The sequence below is a fragment of the Rhamphochromis sp. 'chilingali' genome (assembly GCF_963969265.1).
Source record: "Rhamphochromis sp. 'chilingali' genome assembly, chromosome: 16".
Classification (NCBI taxonomy): Eukaryota; Metazoa; Chordata; class Actinopteri; order Cichliformes; family Cichlidae; genus Rhamphochromis; species Rhamphochromis sp. 'chilingali'.
The window spans coordinates 3,906,948-3,925,642 of NC_137943.1; the positions used below are offsets into that span (position 1 = coordinate 3,906,948).

Consider the following 18,695-nt stretch of genomic DNA (forward strand, 5'->3'; position numbering starts at 1 on the left):
CAAGTATATTTGTCTTATTTCAAGTCAAAATATCTAATCACACTTAAAATAAGCCATAATCAGCTAAAGAGTAACGTTTCAGTGAGATATAGGAACTTGTTTTTAGACAGTGCATCTTGGATATCTTGTTAAGTGAAAAACTCTTGAAAACATATTGTTTTGAGTCATATCTCACACGAAACAAGCTTTTTTGGCATTTCATAAACGTTTTAAGCTGCTGTGTTATTTGTAAAAGATGTATCATCTTGTTTCAAGAAATAGACCTAACTTGAATCAGGACATCAAATCTACTTTATTGAGAACTGCAGGTTAATATCATGCCCAACATTGCATTATTATGAGTCTTAGTATCTTAAGCACAGTGTATTTATTTTTCTTACATACCAGTCAAACCATATCAATGTGACATTGAAAAAGAGGCAAAACACTGAAATTGTTTCCCTCACTGAACAGATTGCACCAAAAGTAAAATAAAAAGTAAATAGAACAATTTTTTTGCCAGTCTTTAAAAACCTTATTTCAGCCCACATATTCACAAAAGACTCAAGAATAATGTTTGATGATGTCAGTTAGATCATACTTCACTGGAATGTACTTGCTGTTATTAAAGTTTACATAGTGGTATGCTGTATAATCAACAAGATTTCCAGCATCCACAAAAATATTTGCCTGAGCTAGACAGGGAACTTCTACCTCATAAGCTAAATATTGATCATTCCACCCAACTGTAGAGAGAGGCTGGCATTCAAAACAATACACAGATGCATTTACAATATAGATGTTTTTAACAAGTGCAAACTCTGGAGCATCATTTATGACATCAGAAATAACCAAAGATTTTTCACATGAATGTATATTTCCATGTAGCATAATCCACTGTACAGAAACTACATGTTCAACTTGCTCAATGAAGTCTTTAATCTTGCCTTCTACATAATGAACATTTTTCACCTCTTTGGCTGGACCCATGTCGACTTCACTTGAAAAAATGGGATGTTTCTCATGCACGTTCTGACTACATTCATAAAGTTGGTTGTGCTTCACAAGAGATTTACAAATATTCTAAAAACTACTTTTCAGAGCCCACTGCTTGAAGAAACAATGTTTTGACTCAAAACGCATACACATATGCCTCACTGTAGGACCAAGAGCCTTAATCTGAGAAGGAAGATGCAGTAAATAATGCTGTTTAGGTATAATATTTTCATCTGGAAACAGTTGTTTGAAATGTTTTAAATGCTGCTCTATTAAAAGCTTCAATCTGGAGAGAGTTGAGACAGCAATAATAGGTGAAAACAGAATTTTTATGATCTCTAACATGTTACGTAGCATTTGTGTGTAATGATTTTCTCCAATTTTGTCCATAAGAAATGGAAGGATCTTCAACAAAACCAGCATCTGCCCAGCTGACTGTTTCAATTTATTGTCATTTGATGACAGCGTACTGACAGATATGGGGCAAGGCTTATCCCTCACATCAACAGGAGAATAAGGGAAACACAAAATTGCACTATTGAATGAATCTAAGTTCATTTGCCCTGAAAGCACAAGATTCTTTAAAACACATTTGATTTCATATGGGGCAACGCCTTCAAGAATAACATGCATGATGTCTTGTGGGGTTTGATTGATTATATCAACGTGAGGAGATTCTGTTAACTTGCTTCTCCTGTTTATACCATACGTTATTTTTAGTTTGTCTTTCAGAAAGTCCGTACTTGCCTTCTCAATGTCATTACATTGCCTGTTATGACTGGCCATGGTCCTTTTAACAAAAAAATCTTCATTAAATTTTTCCTGCATGTCTTCAAAGTGGCATTCGCAGTGCCTGCATTTACTGTAGGCAAAACCCACTCCTTCCTTAAATCCAGCCACTTCATGCTGAGCTAGAGTGTCTCCACACACAGATATGAGTGCCCCATGAATTGTCCTCTCACCACTTGCAGTGACAACTTGGACACCATCACACAGCTCAATTAAGTCACGGTTAATCCTCTCAAATATCTCATCTATACCACAACGGGAAAGATCTTTTGATTTTACCATGGCAAGCAGACGAATAGCAGGAAGTCTTGATCTGTACTTAGGGCTGATGTTACCTAAGGTGTAATAAATCAATAACAGCTTGTTCTTGTTTGCCCGAGATCCAAGAGGATTGCATAGTTCAATTTCATCTGTATATAAAATCAACTGTAATGCTGTAGGGACTTTAATAAACAGTGGGTGCCACTTAAAAATGTCTCCATCAATGAAATCATGAAGAAAGCCATCCTTGCATGGCTTTGGCCTCTCATCAATCATTGCAAGCATTCTTGGATGTGATAGCAGTTGCTCCAAACTTTTCACCAACGGTATGTAATGAAAACAATGGTCTTTAATGGCAAGAACTCTGGAGTCTCCACGCTTCGAATAACAGACTGTTTGTTTTGTGACAATAATCTCTGGTTCAACTGGTTTTAACAGTTCTTTGATGGTCTTGTCCTGCAAATGGGTGGAAGCAATTTGAGTGAAAGGGTCAACAAACTGGTCAAATACCCCCACTCCATCACTCTTTAGTTGATCCAGGTCCCCAGAATGTCTCTCAATCATGTCACTCATTTGTTGTTTTAGGTGCTCCAATAATACGGCCTGATATTGCTGGATTCCACTCACGATGTGGTTAACAGCTCTCTGTGGAAGAGGAAAAAACAAAGGAAAATCCTTAATTACAAAATTCATATGAGAACACAGTCAACATGCAAACTCACAGAGACACAATTTTTGAAAAATGAAACCTTCAGTTACATAAAGTTAGTGAGATGCAATGAGCAAAATAAGTTACCCCCACCACCCAATTTTTTTTGTAAAGAATAATATTGCCTTATGCAACGTTAAAACCTTGTTTTCACTTAATTATAATGCATTTTGAGAAATCGGATCATAGGTGGAAATGCAAATTGAAAATTTGTGTTGTGTGTATTATGTTGTCTCTATTCTTAGCTCATGCTAAGGAAATATAGTGATAGGCAGATTTTGGATGCAACATACATGTCTATTTCCATATATAGTGGGGGAGTGAGATCTGAGTGGTCACCCATGAAGTACATGGAGACACATTCGAATGTCAGGTGTTTCACTCACATACCTATAGCTGTCCATTTATGATCAGATCATTCAAGATGCCAGGTCTGAACAGTGCCCAAGTTATAGCTTGAGCACTGTTAAGCATAAGTTAAGCATATTGCTTTTAGGTTCTCTAACAATGAAATACAATTCAATGGAAAATTAATGGCATAAATTACCTGTGTCAGTCGATGGGTTTCCTTGGCTTGAAGAAGAAATGCAGTTGCATGTTTATAAATGTCAAGATTCAGGTGACCCTCTCCATCTTCTTGAAATCCACTCTGAAACAGAATAACAAAAACATATCTATTAAAACAGAAATAAATAATTGCATTGATAGGTAGCAATCACCAAACAATATTGCATTCATTAGTTAGCTAGATTCATGCCCATAAGGTACAAGGTAGATGTATTTTTACTGACTGATGTCTTTAATTTGAGCTTTTAAAATGACAACTAAAATGACAAACAAAGCAGTACTTGATAATAGATTAATAAGACTAGCAAAGCACATGGAGAGTTCAGTACAGTATAGTTTAAATTCCTTGATCATGCCTGATCACCCCCAAAATTGAATTACTTGTTTATTGGCCCATTTGTGACATTTCCTGAAAATTTAAAATCTGTCCATAACTTTGAGTTATTTTGCTAACAGTCAGACAAATGCCACCAAAAACATAACCTCCTGAGTTACTAAGAAAAAAAGGTAAAGAAAAGAAAAACAAAAGATAGTTTTAGAAAAAAAAGTAACAGTTAATGTTGTCAGTAGTCTTACTGTTACTTCAGAAATGCAAATAGTTATTTATAACTGATTACTCATTTAAAAAATATACAAAATAACTTACTGATTGGTTTGTATGAAAGTAATTAGTTATGTCAGTTATTTACTGTCGGACAAGTTACTGACAATTTGAAATATGTTATATTTAGTAGTTTCACCTTTAAAAAAAAAAGACCAATACTGACAATAAAAGTAATATTGACTTTAATGCTCTTATTAATGTGAAGATGAGTATTTTTTTGTGTGTTTACATTTTTTTTTGACAGTAACTCTGAACAAATCATGTAATTTTGGTTTGCTTTGCCTAATAGTCATTCTCTTAGGCTACGTCCACACGTACTCGGGTATTTTTGAAAACGCAGATTTTTCTATGCGTTTGCACCTTTCGTCCACACGTAAACGCCGTTTTTGGTCACTGAAAACGGAGATTTTTAAAAACTCCGGCCAGGGTGGATATTTTCTAAAACTCCGTTTTTGCATTTACATGTGGACAGAAAAATGGAGAAAACGCAGTGTCAAAGGTGTGCTCATTTTTTGACGTCACACTGTGCGCCACGTTATTATTTCGGTGAAATGAATTTCTACAATACTGTTAATTCTACTCTCTGCACTGTTTAAATGCTTACATATACACACAGTTACTGTCCCTCCACACATACCACTTGCTTCTGCTTCTATGCCCCAGCTTTGTTTACTTTTTCCCACCGAGGCTTCTAGACTTCTGATTGGCCAACATTTCTGCACGGTTAGGAATATATCGCCACCTGTTGCTTTGGCATGTTCATAGCAGCGTTTTCCTTCATTTCTGCCTTTACGTGTGGACGGGATTATTTTTTAAAACGAAAACGGAAAATCTCCGTTTTCAAAAATACCCGTGTACGTGTGGACATGGCTTAAATTGACCTTGAACACATATGTAAACATGATAGCGACCTATTCAGTTAGCTGACTGGCTTTTACCAGCTGATTTCAACACGTATTTCAACAATATATCAACTTTTTTTTAAACCAATAGGACTTTCTGCAAAGTTTGGATGCATTCACCGGAGCGAACGAACGGATGACTGGGAAAAAAAACAGTCTGACAAGACTGCAGCTTTGCGTTTCTGCCACAGCTCTCATTTACGTTTCAGGTGAGTTACTTAATTTAGCGAAACAACTAGTTCGACACTCATCACTGTTAAAATAAAAGTACAACATGAGTCTGTCAAAAACAACACATTTAATGGACGTACTTGGATCAGCCAAAGTAAATGCTAACATTATGTTACAGCTTCTGCAGCTCGTTTCTCTGGCTTTTGTTAAAATAACTTACCGTTAGTGCGGGGATGCTTGAGCCCTCGTCAGTTACTGAAGAACTGGCGTTAGTTTGGTTGATTGGGGCCGTCCTTTCACCTGCTCCAGGTAAACCGTGGCGGGTTGATCCATCCTCCTCATCCGCTTCCACTCCGAGAAGGTGACGCGCGTGTGTCCGCTTTACGTGATAGTAGAAAGAGTTATATACTCTGTACTCACTCGGACAGCCATCAATTCCACACACCACGCGAAAGTCAGGGCTGCGGCTGTGCATGGTATTAATGTGACTCAAAAGTTGTCTCAGACTCAATGCTACAAACACGTAGCATATAAAGCAACGCCAAGTCATGTTGGAAACTAGTATGTTTCATTCGGTAGCGCGGGCTGCAGTTGTGCCGTAAAATAACTCGTTACCATGGTTAAACGCGCCTGCTAAATTGTCGTAAATGTGGGGGATAAAGTAAATTATTTTTTTTATTAACCTATAATAATTAACGTTATTTTGCAATGCACAAAGACAGTTGTTTAGTTTAAAAACCAATCAATCATCCTTTTAGGATTTTTGGGCCAAAGAAATGTCAGGCAAATTGAAGACGAACTTCGTTTCTGGCTGTCGTGAATGATCTGGTGGACATCTTAAGTTCATGTAGACACGTGCCTGCCACTACTGTCCCAGAGTTCTTTGCATTCGCGTTTCATTGGAAGTAAGTTAAAATGTATTATACAGTGCTCATTTTTTGTACATATTACACTCCTTTCGAAAGTTCTAAATGTTTTGGTGTGTTTATATTGTGTAACGTTGCAGCCGAACAGTGACTGGACGAGGCAAGCTAACGCCAAAAAAGCTAACTAGTGTGCTAAGTAGGCTAACAGCATGGAAGGACTGGATGAGGTCACAGTGTTGGTTTTAAAGGGTAATGTATGCAAATTTATTTTTAAACAGATTAAATGGACTTATGTTTTACATAGGTGTATGAACACGGGAGTGTGCAAATTACATTATTTTATAAATAATGTCGTTGATGATGTTTAAGTAATTTTTTTACCTTCCATTTCATGTGATCATTTCCTCATTTTAGGAACATTTGTAGTTATTTGTTTTACTTATGCAAGTGTATTTATTCATCCTTAGAGGTGGATAATTCTCAGTAACATTTACCAATTTACATTTAATTGATTAACTTTTGGGGAAAAAAAGTACTTAAGAGTAGTTTTACTGCACTATAGTTTACACTTTTACTTGAGTAGATTTGTAAAGAAGTAACTGTACTCCACTACATTCCAAAAAGCTCAGTTCCTTTAATAATACCTAAAGCTGGATAAAAATTCAGTGTCCAATATATAAAAAATGAGGTCAACAATGCTACTAAAGTAGTGTGACAATTTGTCTGTAAACAGAATTTTTCCACAGCAGTTAGCCCAGCAGATATATATTTTTTTAATTTAATTAAGTAATTTTTTTTGAGGAGAATACTTTTTTCTTCTACTTCATTTTATTTTGAAGTAACACTACTTTTACTTAAGTACAGTCTTTTTAGCATGTTGATCATTAGCTCTATACAAAAAACAGTAGCAGACAATGAGGTATCCACATTTCTATACTAAACTAGTTAGCAATAGCAACACAATTTTAATGAAGTGTCAACTTTCATAGTCTCATCTCTCATGCAGTTTCCTTTGTAGGGCATAATTTCATCTTGCTATGTTTTTCTTCCAATGTGTTCATAGCTGCAAACATCAGCGAGGGAATGATGGGCACCCTGTCTCGTGAAGACTTGCAGGATCTTTTCCCAGGCCCAGAGAACTTTTTACGGAGAAAAGCTGTCTGGCGTGCCTGTCAGGATGTACTGGAGGTCAGTTTCTCAGTCACTCACCACCACTTAAAATTGGCATCGTCGTGTTTTTGTCCGATTACAACTAGTTTAACCGCGGGCAGAGTTGAATGGCTCTTCACTATTCCCCCCTCTCCACACACACACACACACACACACACACACACACACACACACACAAAAAAAAAAAAAAAAAATTGCGTTTTGCTTTTATTCATTATTATTTATTTTATAGGAATCTGGCCAAGATGACTCAAAATCTTCAACCAGCTCCTCCATTAATGAGTCACCCAAGCAACAGACATCCACTACTGTAAATGCAACTGCTTCAAAATGCACAAGTTCTGAAAAGGTTGCGAAGTTATTCTATCCAGAATATGTATTGCACACTGACACTGAGCTTGAGCAAGTCCGCCAACAATACTTTGAGTTGTCAAAGAAAGGTGAAGAGCGCAGCTGCAAAATGTCAAAGGAGCTCAGATGTCGGCTCATCCGAAACACCATGACTAGTATGATTGCAATCCTGAGGGCAAAAGGGGATGGAGAATCGCATAGATACCCATCAAAACCAGAAATTACAGCAATGGCAAAGAGAATAGTGCAGTACTACCCTATGCTACAGGACCAAGGCATCAAGAATACATGGGTAAGTGAAATGCATCCACTTCAATACCAAAGTGTTTCACGTTGGACATTTTAGTAGTGGTTGGAAAAATGTATTAAATGTCCTATACAGGTTACTGTGTACACACAGCTAAACAAAAGACTGCAAAATGTGAGATCCCCCCAAAAAGCCACTCCAGATGGGAGACATTCAAAGAGGTAAGGCTGCAACTAATTAATTATAATTTTAACTATGATAATTCTGTTATTCATTTTCCTCATTAATTGATAAGTTGTTTAGTCAGTACGATGTTTGAAAGTTGTGAAAGTTTTTCCCCAAAAGTCTTCTTTTGTCCACAACCTGACAATTTTAATTTCAACGATAGAGGACAAACAAAAAAGCTAAAATCATGTTTGGGCATTTTATTAAGGAAAGAAAGAAGTGATCCAATGTGATCAATCAAGTATTTGGTGACCTGCTTTTAGTTTCCTCACCTGTTTTAGCATGAAAGGAAGAAGCACTTTGTGTTACACTTTGTATATATGAAAATGGCTATACAATAAAGATATGAATTGATTGAGTTTATAGTTGATAACTAATTGATTAACTGACTAATCTTCGCAGCTCTGCCAAGAGGCGATGTCTTGATCAGCCAAGTGACGTAGAAGAAATGGATTCAAGTGACTCAACAATCATTCTGGATCTGTCCACAGAAGGGAGGAGCAGCCCAGAGTCGGCCAGTAAAACAAGTGAGTTAGAAGGTGAGTTTCAACTTTACATTTACAAACTGTGTGGTCATCATAAAAAAATAAAATAAATATACCTGCATGTTGAGTCAAGATGGCAGTCCTGACATGACGGAAGTAAAAGGCTTTAAAATGGGCATCAGAAAATGATAACTACATCACATTTTTCCTGTTTTATCATCAGTTTGTTAACATTTCTGTGGAAATTAATGTTAATAAAGTATTGGTATTAATAAAAGCCAGTATATTATAAATTTAAAGAGCTGGGTACTGTGGTGTGTTTATAGTATAATAATAATAATGATAATGGATACTTTATTGATCCCCATGGGGAAATTACTTGTTTTTCTCTGCATTTGACCCATTCACTCAGTGAAGCAGTCCACTAAGCAGGCGCCCGGGGAGCAGTGTGTAGGGACGGTACCTTGCTCAGGGGTACCTCAGGGTAGCCGTTAAGTGGATTCGAACCGCCGACCTTCCGATCATGGGGCGACCACTTTACCTACTGAGCTATCCCTGCCCCAATAAGTCTGTGCAACATCACTGTCTCTAACCACTCAGTATATCATGTAAAGTAATGTTTTTAAAAAACAATGTGCCTCACTAGAGGCTTTTTTTTTCTCTTTTTAACTGTTTTTTAATTTAGGTTCCAAACTAATTTTTAAAGTGTATTACCCTGACACAAAATATCTCTTTGCTATGTCTTTAAGGAAAAAGGAAAGCACAAAACCTACTTAAGGAGAACCCTCTACCCTGCCAAGTCCTAATAGTGAGTCCATCCAACTGCCGCTGTGTGTGTGTGTGGGCAGTTCTTTATAGGGGTGCACTTGTGTGCCTACATATAATTGTATATGATTGCATGACCATATGTAAATTGGCATTTACATGGTAAATATTTTGAAAAATGAATAAGTATTTAATTGTTAAGTTCAGAGCTGTATTTTTTTTTTTTTTAAGATTTAACTCCATTAAAGTATAGTCTATGGACACTTGTAATTTTAATGACATAATTAATGACAGATTTTTTTTTTTAAAGTGAGAGACATTGTTTATGTAATTTTGTGTCTTGCAGCAAACAAGCCTGCAGATATCAACAGTCCAGACACCCACTGTCCAGCAACCTTGGCCAAACACTACAAGACCCTACAAACTTTGTTTAAAAGAAAAAACCCAAACCAGCAGGATGTCTCTCAGCTCCTGGATTTGGAATTTTCAGCCAGAAGAGCATTCATTGATTCAAATACTATTCGCGAGGAGGACAGACACAAAAAGGTTCTAGAAGCATATCCTTGCTTCAAGGACATTGGACATGTAAGTCATTGTTGAATCCATGTGATTCAAGCCAAACAATGTTTATCATACCAACTTCTTGCTCCTCAGTGATGCATTGACATGTTTGTATTGGTATGCTGAATATTTTATAGGTGATGGAGGAGCTTCATCGCATTTTGGATAAAGAAAATGCCAACTTCATCAATGAACTGAAGGGAAGATGGCAAGATTTCTGCCAGAAGGTGCAGTTTTTTGGTGTATGGAAAAAGACGCTGAAGCCCCCAATGGGAATGGATAAAGGTAAGCAATGATGTTTTGGTGTTATTGGTCATCAGAGTATAGTTTGGATCTTTACGGACTACTGCTTTAACATGCTTAAAGTAATGTCACTGAGGACAGGAGGAGGAGAATTTGAAATTTTAAAGGCCTAATCCCCCACCACCCTCTCCTTCTTGAAGGAGCTGAAAGCCGCACCTTTACTAGTTATGCGCAGGGAAAACAGACTCAACGCTACAAAAGGTCACTGGCCAAAAATTTGTTGTTGTTGTTTTGTTTTTTTTGATCTTGAGGATTTTGTTTAAGTGTGGTAATGAGATGATGATTCTTTCTTCTGTATAGCTGAACAGGCTCTTGAGATCCTACATGTGCTGCCATCACTGTTCCCATCCACCTCTGCTCCTCCAAAGAGGGCACGTGATGCGAGTGAGGCTCTGGTGCATGTCCTTGAGGTGAGTTGTGTAAAATGTAGCAGTTGTTTTTTGTTTTTGTTCTTTTTGGGACAACAGTATTAAAAAAATGCTTCTTCTGATGAGTGCCAAAGTATTTTATATTCACATATTATATGTTCTAAGCCTTCAAAAGGCACCTAAAACACATTTTTGGAATGAGGGTTCTCACAGGTTAGATCTCTGTGACCAGTAAATACAAACATGGATGCATTACGTGGTAGCACATTTTTATCACCTCAATGATACCTAATTAAATGTAGCCTTGGTTTTCTGTTTTTCAGGAAGGCTAGACAGATGTGAACAGTAATTCCATCGAGAATAATTAAAAGTAGCAATTTCAGATGTGTTTTCTCAGAACCTCAACTTTTGTTGTAATTTAGCTTTAGTTATGTGTTTGAAACAAAAGTGCATCATCCTTACAAAAGTATGTCCGTGTTATGTGTTAAAGGACCAAGAAGACCCTAATACCTATCTGATGAAACGTCCTCTCTCCTGCCCAGTCCTGATTGTGAGTCCATCCAACTGCATCCTAGCGGTAGGAGATGTGCCAATAACCACGTTTCCAAAAGACTTGGTTACCGAGGGTGCTTTATACCTTATGGCCTACTATTACACCCTTCACCTTACATACCCAAAGTGTGTAGCCACTCTGCTTTCCGTCATACAGACGGAGGTTCTCTTGGACAAAATCCATGAGAGAGATCTCACATCATCTTACAAGAAGAGCATGGCTGAGTAGACTGCTTTTATTGGCCAGTAAAGCCAATATGGTCAGATGGACTATAGGAAAGCACTTCCTCTCTCCTTCCACGGCTACTACAGTCCATGTTGGTTGTGATTGATTTTCGTTTGGCCAGGTTAGTCCAGTGTTATAATTAAGGGTGCACAATAATATTGGCTAACATGCCGGCATTTTGTGTTTGGTTTGTGCAGTGCAGAGACAGCCTCGCTTTTAGTTAATTTTAAGATTTATTTTTTTAATTTTTTTTTTTTTAATGTTGAGTTTAGACAGAGGACTATTCAGAAAATAGGCTCTACTGTGAAAGAGTAAATTGACTAAGCTGAGACTGACTAGTTTGGTATAAAAGTAAGAATTGCTTTATTGTGTATTGGCTAGTACAACTGTAAAATATTAGATATAGCTGAAAAATCAAATACTGTGCATCCTTAATGATAATTTTATGGTATTGTTTGAAGAATGTGGTCAAATGTTCATGTTAAAAGCACTTTGTAATAATAAACGTTACAGGTTGAGGAGTTTTAGCCTAGCAGTGTTTGTCTGTACTTTGCCTGTGCAATGCACATATGTTACAGGTGTGTTTAGTGTTAGATTGGGCAGGGGAAAAAAGTCACTGCAAAATGGCTTTCTTTTATGTAGTCCCCTCTGTTTATGGGGTTTTATCAATAAAGTTGTTGCTTTTGAAGTCTATAGTTCTCCTTTTTTTTTTGTCTTATAAGCAGTAGGTAAAAGTCTTGAATATGGGGTAAATGCACTAGAAATAGAGAATTATTACAAAAAAGATTGCCTAATACTAGTAAAAGAATGCTAACTTTAGTACATTTTGTCTCGAAATGCCAATTTCTAATCTTATTTCAAGTAAGGTGTTGGACTTAAATCTAGATGGGTGTCACGTTTTTAGAACTGAAAACAAGTTATATACACTGAAAACAATGAGGATGATGTTGGGAGGTTTATAGAAAAAATGCTTTTTTTGAGGCGAAAATACTACTTTTGAGCACCACAAACTTATTATGAGACACAAAAACTTCACAACACTAGTAAAATATAGCTAAGAATGAGTTTTTCCAGCTAATTTCAAGATCTCGTAAGGCTTGATTCACTGTCTTATTTCAAGAAATCTTGTCAAGAGAATTTTCACTTGTTCCATTGGCAGATTTTTTCACTTATTTCAAGCAAAAAATAACTTGTATTAAGTTTTTTTTTTCTTGTTTTTGGAGGGCCATTTTTTCCAGTGCATCGTCCCTGTACCCAAATCCTCCACCATCTCCTCATTGAACGACTGGCGACCTGTAGCCCTGACCCCCATCGTAAGCAAATGCTTCGAGAAGCTGGTCAGGGACTTCATCTGCTCTGCACTACCCGACTCACTGGACCCTCTACAGTTCGCATACCGCCACAACAGGTCCACTGATGATGCCATAGCCCTGACACTACATACTGCCCTGTCACACCTGGAGAAGAGAGACACGTATGTGAGAATGCTGTTTGTAGATTACAGCTCAGCATTCAATACCATCGTTCCCTCGAAGCTGGACAGGAAACTGCAGGATCTAGGACTGAGTAGCTCCCTCTCTAGCTGGATCCTTAGCTTCCTGTCTGACAGACGCCAGGTGGTCAGACTGGGCAGCATCACCTCATCCCCCATCACACTGAACACTGGTGCTCCACAGGGGTGTGTACTGAGCCCTCTCCTGTACTCACTCTACACCTACGACTGCACAGCCACTAACAGCTCCAACATCATTGTGAAGTTTGCGGACGACACTACAGTGGTGGGTCTTATCACCAACGGTGATGAGACGGCTTACAGGGAGGAGGTCAGCGCCCTGACCCACTGGTGTCAAGACAACCATCTCACCCTCAACGTCGCAAAGACAAAGGAGTTGATAGTGGACTTCCGGAGGTGCAGAGAAGTACACACCCCCATCACCATCAACGGCGCTGATGTGGAGAGAGTGAGCAGCTTCCGGTTCCTTGGAGTACATCTGGCTGAGGATCTTACGTGGTCAGTACACACAAACAAAACAGTGAAGAAGGCGCAGCAGCGCCTCTTCTTTCTCAGGAGACTGAAAAGATTTGGCATGAGCCCCCGCATCCTCAGGACCTTCTATCACTGTGCCATTGAGAGCATCCTCACTGGATGCATCACCACCTGGTATGGCAACAGCACCGCCTACAACTGCAAAGCTCTCCAGCGAGTAGTGCGGTGCTCTGAACGGATAATTGGAGGTGAGCTTCCCTCCCTCCAAGACATCTACAGGAAGCGCTGCCTGAGGAAAGCGGGGAGGATCATCAAGGACTCCAGTCACCCCAGCCATAAACTGTTCAGACTGCTTCCATCAGGAAGGAGGTTCTGCAGCATCCGGTCCCGTACCAGCAGACTGAGAGACAACTTCTTCCACCAGGCCATCAGACTGCTGAACACGTCATAGACACCTCAGCTTCACTACTGGAACTTCAACATTATGCACTCCACACTGTATATAAATGCCACTTGTTTTGCACATATTCAACTCTGTATATTTTATATATTTTATTATTATTATTATTATTATTTTATTTTTATTTTTTTTACTATTTAATTTGTAAAAATGTGTATATACACACACACACACACACACACACACACACACACACACACACACACACGTAGGAAAATATTTAGTATACACATCCAGAAATGCATATACTATTATATATTGTACATATATTTATTAGTTTCAGGTTGGCCATTCTTGTATTTTGCTCGTTTGTGTTGTTGTGTTTGTACATCTCTGTTGCTTGTGGGGCTCGCACACAAGAATTTCACTCGCATGTGCTGTGCCAGTGTGCCTGCACATGTGATGTGACAATAAAAGTGATTTGATTTGATTTGGAAGACTCTTTGTCTTTATGTCTCTCACAGCTTCATGTTTCTGTCGCAAAAGCGTCTTTAACTACTACCAGTTATTTTGACTCTTCATATTCAAGAGTCTCATAAGTAAAGTAAGTAAAAACTCAACTGAAATCTTTTAACATGAGAGTCCTAACAGAGAAAAGAATAAGGGATTACATTTCAGCTTACTGGCTAGTCTTCATTAGCTCCATGAAATCAGTTTACAATCCACATTTACAACTGAATGACCTGACAACCATACATTAAAATCCCCGTATTCCCCATAATATCATACTGTATTCTAACAGAACACTCAGCTCTCAGCAGATCTGTTGACTTATTTGTCGTTTAAAGCGCTTCGAGTGCTGCAGGAGAGTAGAAAAGCGCTATATTAGAATCAGTCCATTTACTTATTTGTGGTACCTAAACTTACCAAAATAGAACAGGAGGCAGAGCTTGTGCTGAACTTGTGCCACATAATAAAATGGGAATGACATGTAAATTCAGTTATATAAAACAAATGAAATGTATATTAATATAACATTTACGTGAAAATAAATAGAATTCAGAAATGAACAAACTCTGGATAAAACCCTTTGAATTGTAACCAAAATCCAGTGTCTGAAAACTAAAAACAAAACTCACAAAATCAAGAAAACTTGACAAGTGGAGAAATGTGAGACTTTCACTTGACAGAAACTGAGACTTGTGTACTTTGTGTCTTTGTATTACAGTTTTTATGATTGCTGGCTGGAGCCATTATTTCCATTTAAAATTCTTATTAGGAATTTGCACATCAAGTCCTCTTTACTGCCACCATTTAAAGTATGGTTCACAGTGCACATCCTCACCCTGTTTATGGATTACTTTGGAAACCAATGCCTCTGAAATAGACTATTACGCTAATTGCTAGCATGACCCAGTACAGTGCACAAATCTATTATCTAAATATATTACGCTTGCTCTACTGCTATACAAGCTATCAAATAATTTATACCATAAAGAACTTAACCGAGCAGCAAACACAATGGTAATGCATAGCAGAAATAAAAAGTGAGGATGAACTGAAAGCACCCAGTCCATTAACAAACATTCCATAATTAATCAAAGTCCACAGTGTTTGGTGCAGCGGAGGACTGATTGTTGCAGGGAGAAATCACAATATGCAAATAATAAAGAGGATTAGGCGTGATCAAAAGAATAAGCCCAGGACTCATTGATGAAAACAGTAAAGTAAAACACTCAGTAGGACAGGAACAAGGACTGGGAAAGCATGGGGAGGCTACACAGCAGTGCACTGGCAAAACACGAAAGTGCTAGAAACACCCAGCGCTATCAGCACTAAATCTACTTAAAGCCATGTGTGGAGAGCTTTATATAAACACAGGCTAACCACATTCCACACTAGAGCATTACGCTGATAAGTGGCTGAGACGTAGCTGCAAGCCAGATTTTCCTGCTGATCACAGGCTTTTGCACAGCTTGCCAAACTTCAGGGGCATGTATCACCTTACACAATTTTAGCACCTGCACATCATGGGACCTCACTGATTCAAGGCTTCAAATTCTGTATACGTATATATAAGTTCTATCTTTGCACACATTTCATGTTTCAACATAAAGAGAAAAAAGCAGAGAACCAAAGGGTAAAAGGGAAGAGTAATTTTTACACATAAGCTAGTAATTAGGAGAGTTAGCAGCCTGCAAAGAGCAGTTGCAGACTGTCCCGCGGCACTGGAGCAGCTTTGCCAAGCCAGAGAAAATTTACTTAGGTGATGTCTTCAGGGTTATACAGGTTGATTTTTACATAATTAGCATTATTGCTACGAGTTTTTACTTATTTAGGCTGTTAATCAGCCACAGAAGGTTGAACACATAAATTACTGCATTGTGCAAAAAGAGCAAGCAGTGTTGCTTCTGAGGATATCAAACACAACTGGATTTGTTGAATAGGTCTTCAGCAAGTGCCAAGCTATAATAAACAGCATGCTTTAAGTATGTGAATGGATTCCATGCCATATATCAGACATCAACTACACAAATACAACAAGACAATCACATTGCTGTTCTGTTGTCGGGTCTTTGGCACCTTGAGGTGACGGATTTGGCAACAGATAAACAAAACAGGACTGAATTGAATTATTTTTTGCTAAATGGAAAAAACAGATTGTAACATTAAGTGTGGGTCTATCCATTTAACGATACACTTATATGTTCTGTTTCAGAACATATGAGTGTATATTCTGGCACATCAATCTCTGAATGTGGGGCAAACACAAATAAATGATTCGTCTCTGTTTCCTGCACAAATCCAGTTTTTTATTTTCATTTAATTTGGAGGCTGTTTACTTTTCAGTTAGATTTGTAACGCTCTGTTTTATTTGTTGCTTGAAAAAGTTTTTATTTATTTATTTATTTTATTTTTTGGAGGGTATGCCCCAGGGCAGCTGTGGCTACAACTGTAGCTGCCTCCACCAGTGTGTGAATGTGAGCGTGAATGAATAATGGAATTGTAAAGCGCTTTGGGTGCCTTGAAAAGCGCTATATCAATCCAATCCATTATTAGTAGTAGTAAGTAATATAAAATACAAATAAAAATGTCATATTCTTACGTGCAAGGATAATGGATAGGGTTAATCACTGATAATGATTTTAAAGGGTTAATTAGTCCCAGTAAAGAGTAAAGTTCTTCTTCTATCACTGGAAGGATTTCATATGTATGCCTGAAAGGCTCTCTCTATAAACACTTACCTGCCTTAAACTATTCATTGAATGAGCTGACGCCATTGATATTTTGTGCACACTCTGTACACGCATAAGATTACAATACAGCACTTCACCTTGTGCTCTGTGAGTGTGCGCCTTCTTCGTCGGACAGCCCATTACACTGATTGCTGGCAAAGGACGCTCTTGCAAGCTTGATAATAGCCACAACCCCTATACAGATTTTAACCTGTTTATAAACCAAAAACACTTCATGCTTTCACCATGACTCAGCTGTGTGTGTGTGCGCTTGCCTGCATTTGTGCGTTTGTAATTGTTTGGCCTGACAGTAACTGATGCCCTCATGTCACAGTGAAGAGGGACTTCCCTCGGCTCATAAATAAGATTTAAGAGTCCCGACTGGTTTTAACCTAAATGCAAATCATGTGCCAGAGTGTGACAGGGCACTTTTTAAAAAGGGGGCTCTCTGTCCCTGGGGACTAGTTTGCCATGAGAGCTGGATTAATGAGACCACCACAGTATTCCCTCTAACCATACACAGTGCCACCCAGCAGAGACGAGGCAGGAGAACAAAAGAAAAAGGAAAAATGGAAGAAAGAAAAAAGAGGAAACGGAGTAGGGAGGCAGGCTGAGACAGAAAATTGGAGAGGAGATGAAGGGAGTGGAGGAGAGGAAGAAAAGTAGCCACCTACCAGCATCAAAATGAATCAAAGTAATCTGATTAGGCTGCATTATTAGTTTACCTCCTCTGAATGCAGATTTGCAGTACCATTTAGTTTAAAGGAGTTTTAGTGCCTTTAGAATTTAATTTAAGTAGCCCTTATCTTAAGCATTTTGAAAGCAGTAACTTTCATGCCAGCATAAACTAATGGATAGCAGCACCACAGAGAATTACAACACGAAGCATTTTAACATTCCCTTGGTTACTGACAGAGCACAGACCACCCAATGTTATTACCGACAATTCAGAGTGTGCTTTGGGGCTGTCACAGATCTCCCTTACATGTGTATCGTTAGCACGCTGAGTGTATTGCATTAAATTCAGTAAAATCTCACTCCACCTCAGGTCGCAATGATTTCTGCTTATTCAAGCACAACTGATGGAATTAGAAAATTCTTAAGGGTTTTTGCATTATATCACCTGTTAGTTATAAAGTCCAGATCAAAAGTTTGAGACCACTTGAAAAATGGCACAAAATCTTTTTTTCTTCTTTTACAAGGTTTCAAGTAGAGTTTCAACATGAAACGAGAAGAAATGGGAGTCAGACATTTTTCAAGTGGTCTTCAACTTTTGATCTGGACTGTATAACATACAGGTGATATAATACAAACCATCTCATTGTTATAAAACATATTTTGATCTGGGGGACTGCACTTTGTTTTCCCAATAAAGTAAACACAGATGTAAAAGAGCTACTAAAAGATGTGACTCGGGCATTAATTGGAATAAACTGTTCATATGAATCTTTTATCCCTGATGCATGTCTGTTTGAATGCATTTTAAGATTCCCTTGGTTACTGACAGAGCACAGACCACCCCAATGTTATTACCGACAATTCAGAGTGTGCTTTGGGGCTGTCACAGATCTCCCTTACATGTGTATCGTTAGCACGTCGAGTGTATTGCATCAAATTCAGTAAAATCTCACTCCACCTCAGGTCGCAATGATTTCTGCTTATTCAAGCACAACTGATGGAATTAGAAAATTCTTAAGGGTTTTTAAGAATTAAAAAATGAATTTGATATCAAGATTAATGAGACGTGACAGAAGCAAACAAATTTCAGTAAAGCAGTCTGTCTGGTGCAGTTCAAGGAACATGCGGGGAACCTTTTTTCAGCAATATAACACTGTCAGTTTTTAGCACCCAGCAGGGAGGTTTTGTTCTGTTCCAGGCAATAACGTCGCAGCGAAGTGTCAGAGGTGGAATAAAATCATTCATCTTATTGGAGGATGCTTCTGGATAAGATGAGGGGCTGAGTGTTAAACTGGAG

At 38.1% G+C, this 18,695-nt stretch overlaps 2 protein-coding genes and 1 long non-coding RNA gene across 6 annotated transcripts in view; 1 reads left to right on the forward strand and 2 right to left on the reverse strand.

The window, feature by feature from the left end:
• astn1 (astrotactin 1) overlaps positions 1-18,695 on the reverse strand; it is a 518,487-nt gene that overhangs the window by 380,705 nt on the left and 119,087 nt on the right. The window lies entirely within an intron of this gene.
• Positions 1,088-5,520, reverse strand: LOC308412951. The gene is made up of 3 exons (XR_013974645.1): positions 5,199-5,520; positions 3,282-3,383; positions 1,088-2,670 (listed from the first exon to the last, which is right to left on the reverse strand). It is a non-coding gene; the product is annotated as an uncharacterized lncRNA (long non-coding RNA).
• Positions 6,911-11,692, forward strand: LOC308413073 (uncharacterized protein). Of its 3 annotated transcripts, none has more exons than XM_080907860.1 (9): positions 6,911-7,032; positions 7,247-7,657; positions 7,748-7,833; positions 8,240-8,376; positions 9,072-9,130; positions 9,434-9,672; positions 9,786-9,933; positions 10,252-10,361; positions 10,810-11,692. In XM_080907860.1, the coding sequence occupies exons 7-9, from the start codon at positions 9,789-9,791 to the stop codon at positions 11,098-11,100; spliced, it is 546 nt and encodes a 181-aa protein (XP_080763986.1). In that variant the 5' UTR covers positions 6,911-7,032; positions 7,247-7,657; positions 7,748-7,833; positions 8,240-8,376; positions 9,072-9,130; positions 9,434-9,672; positions 9,786-9,788; the 3' UTR covers positions 11,101-11,692. The 3 variants fall into 3 exon arrangements, 1 of the variants encoding a protein (XP_080763986.1); XR_013974655.1 differs by having other exon boundaries at positions 6,917-7,032; XR_013974656.1 differs by having other exon boundaries at positions 6,917-7,032; positions 8,240-8,364.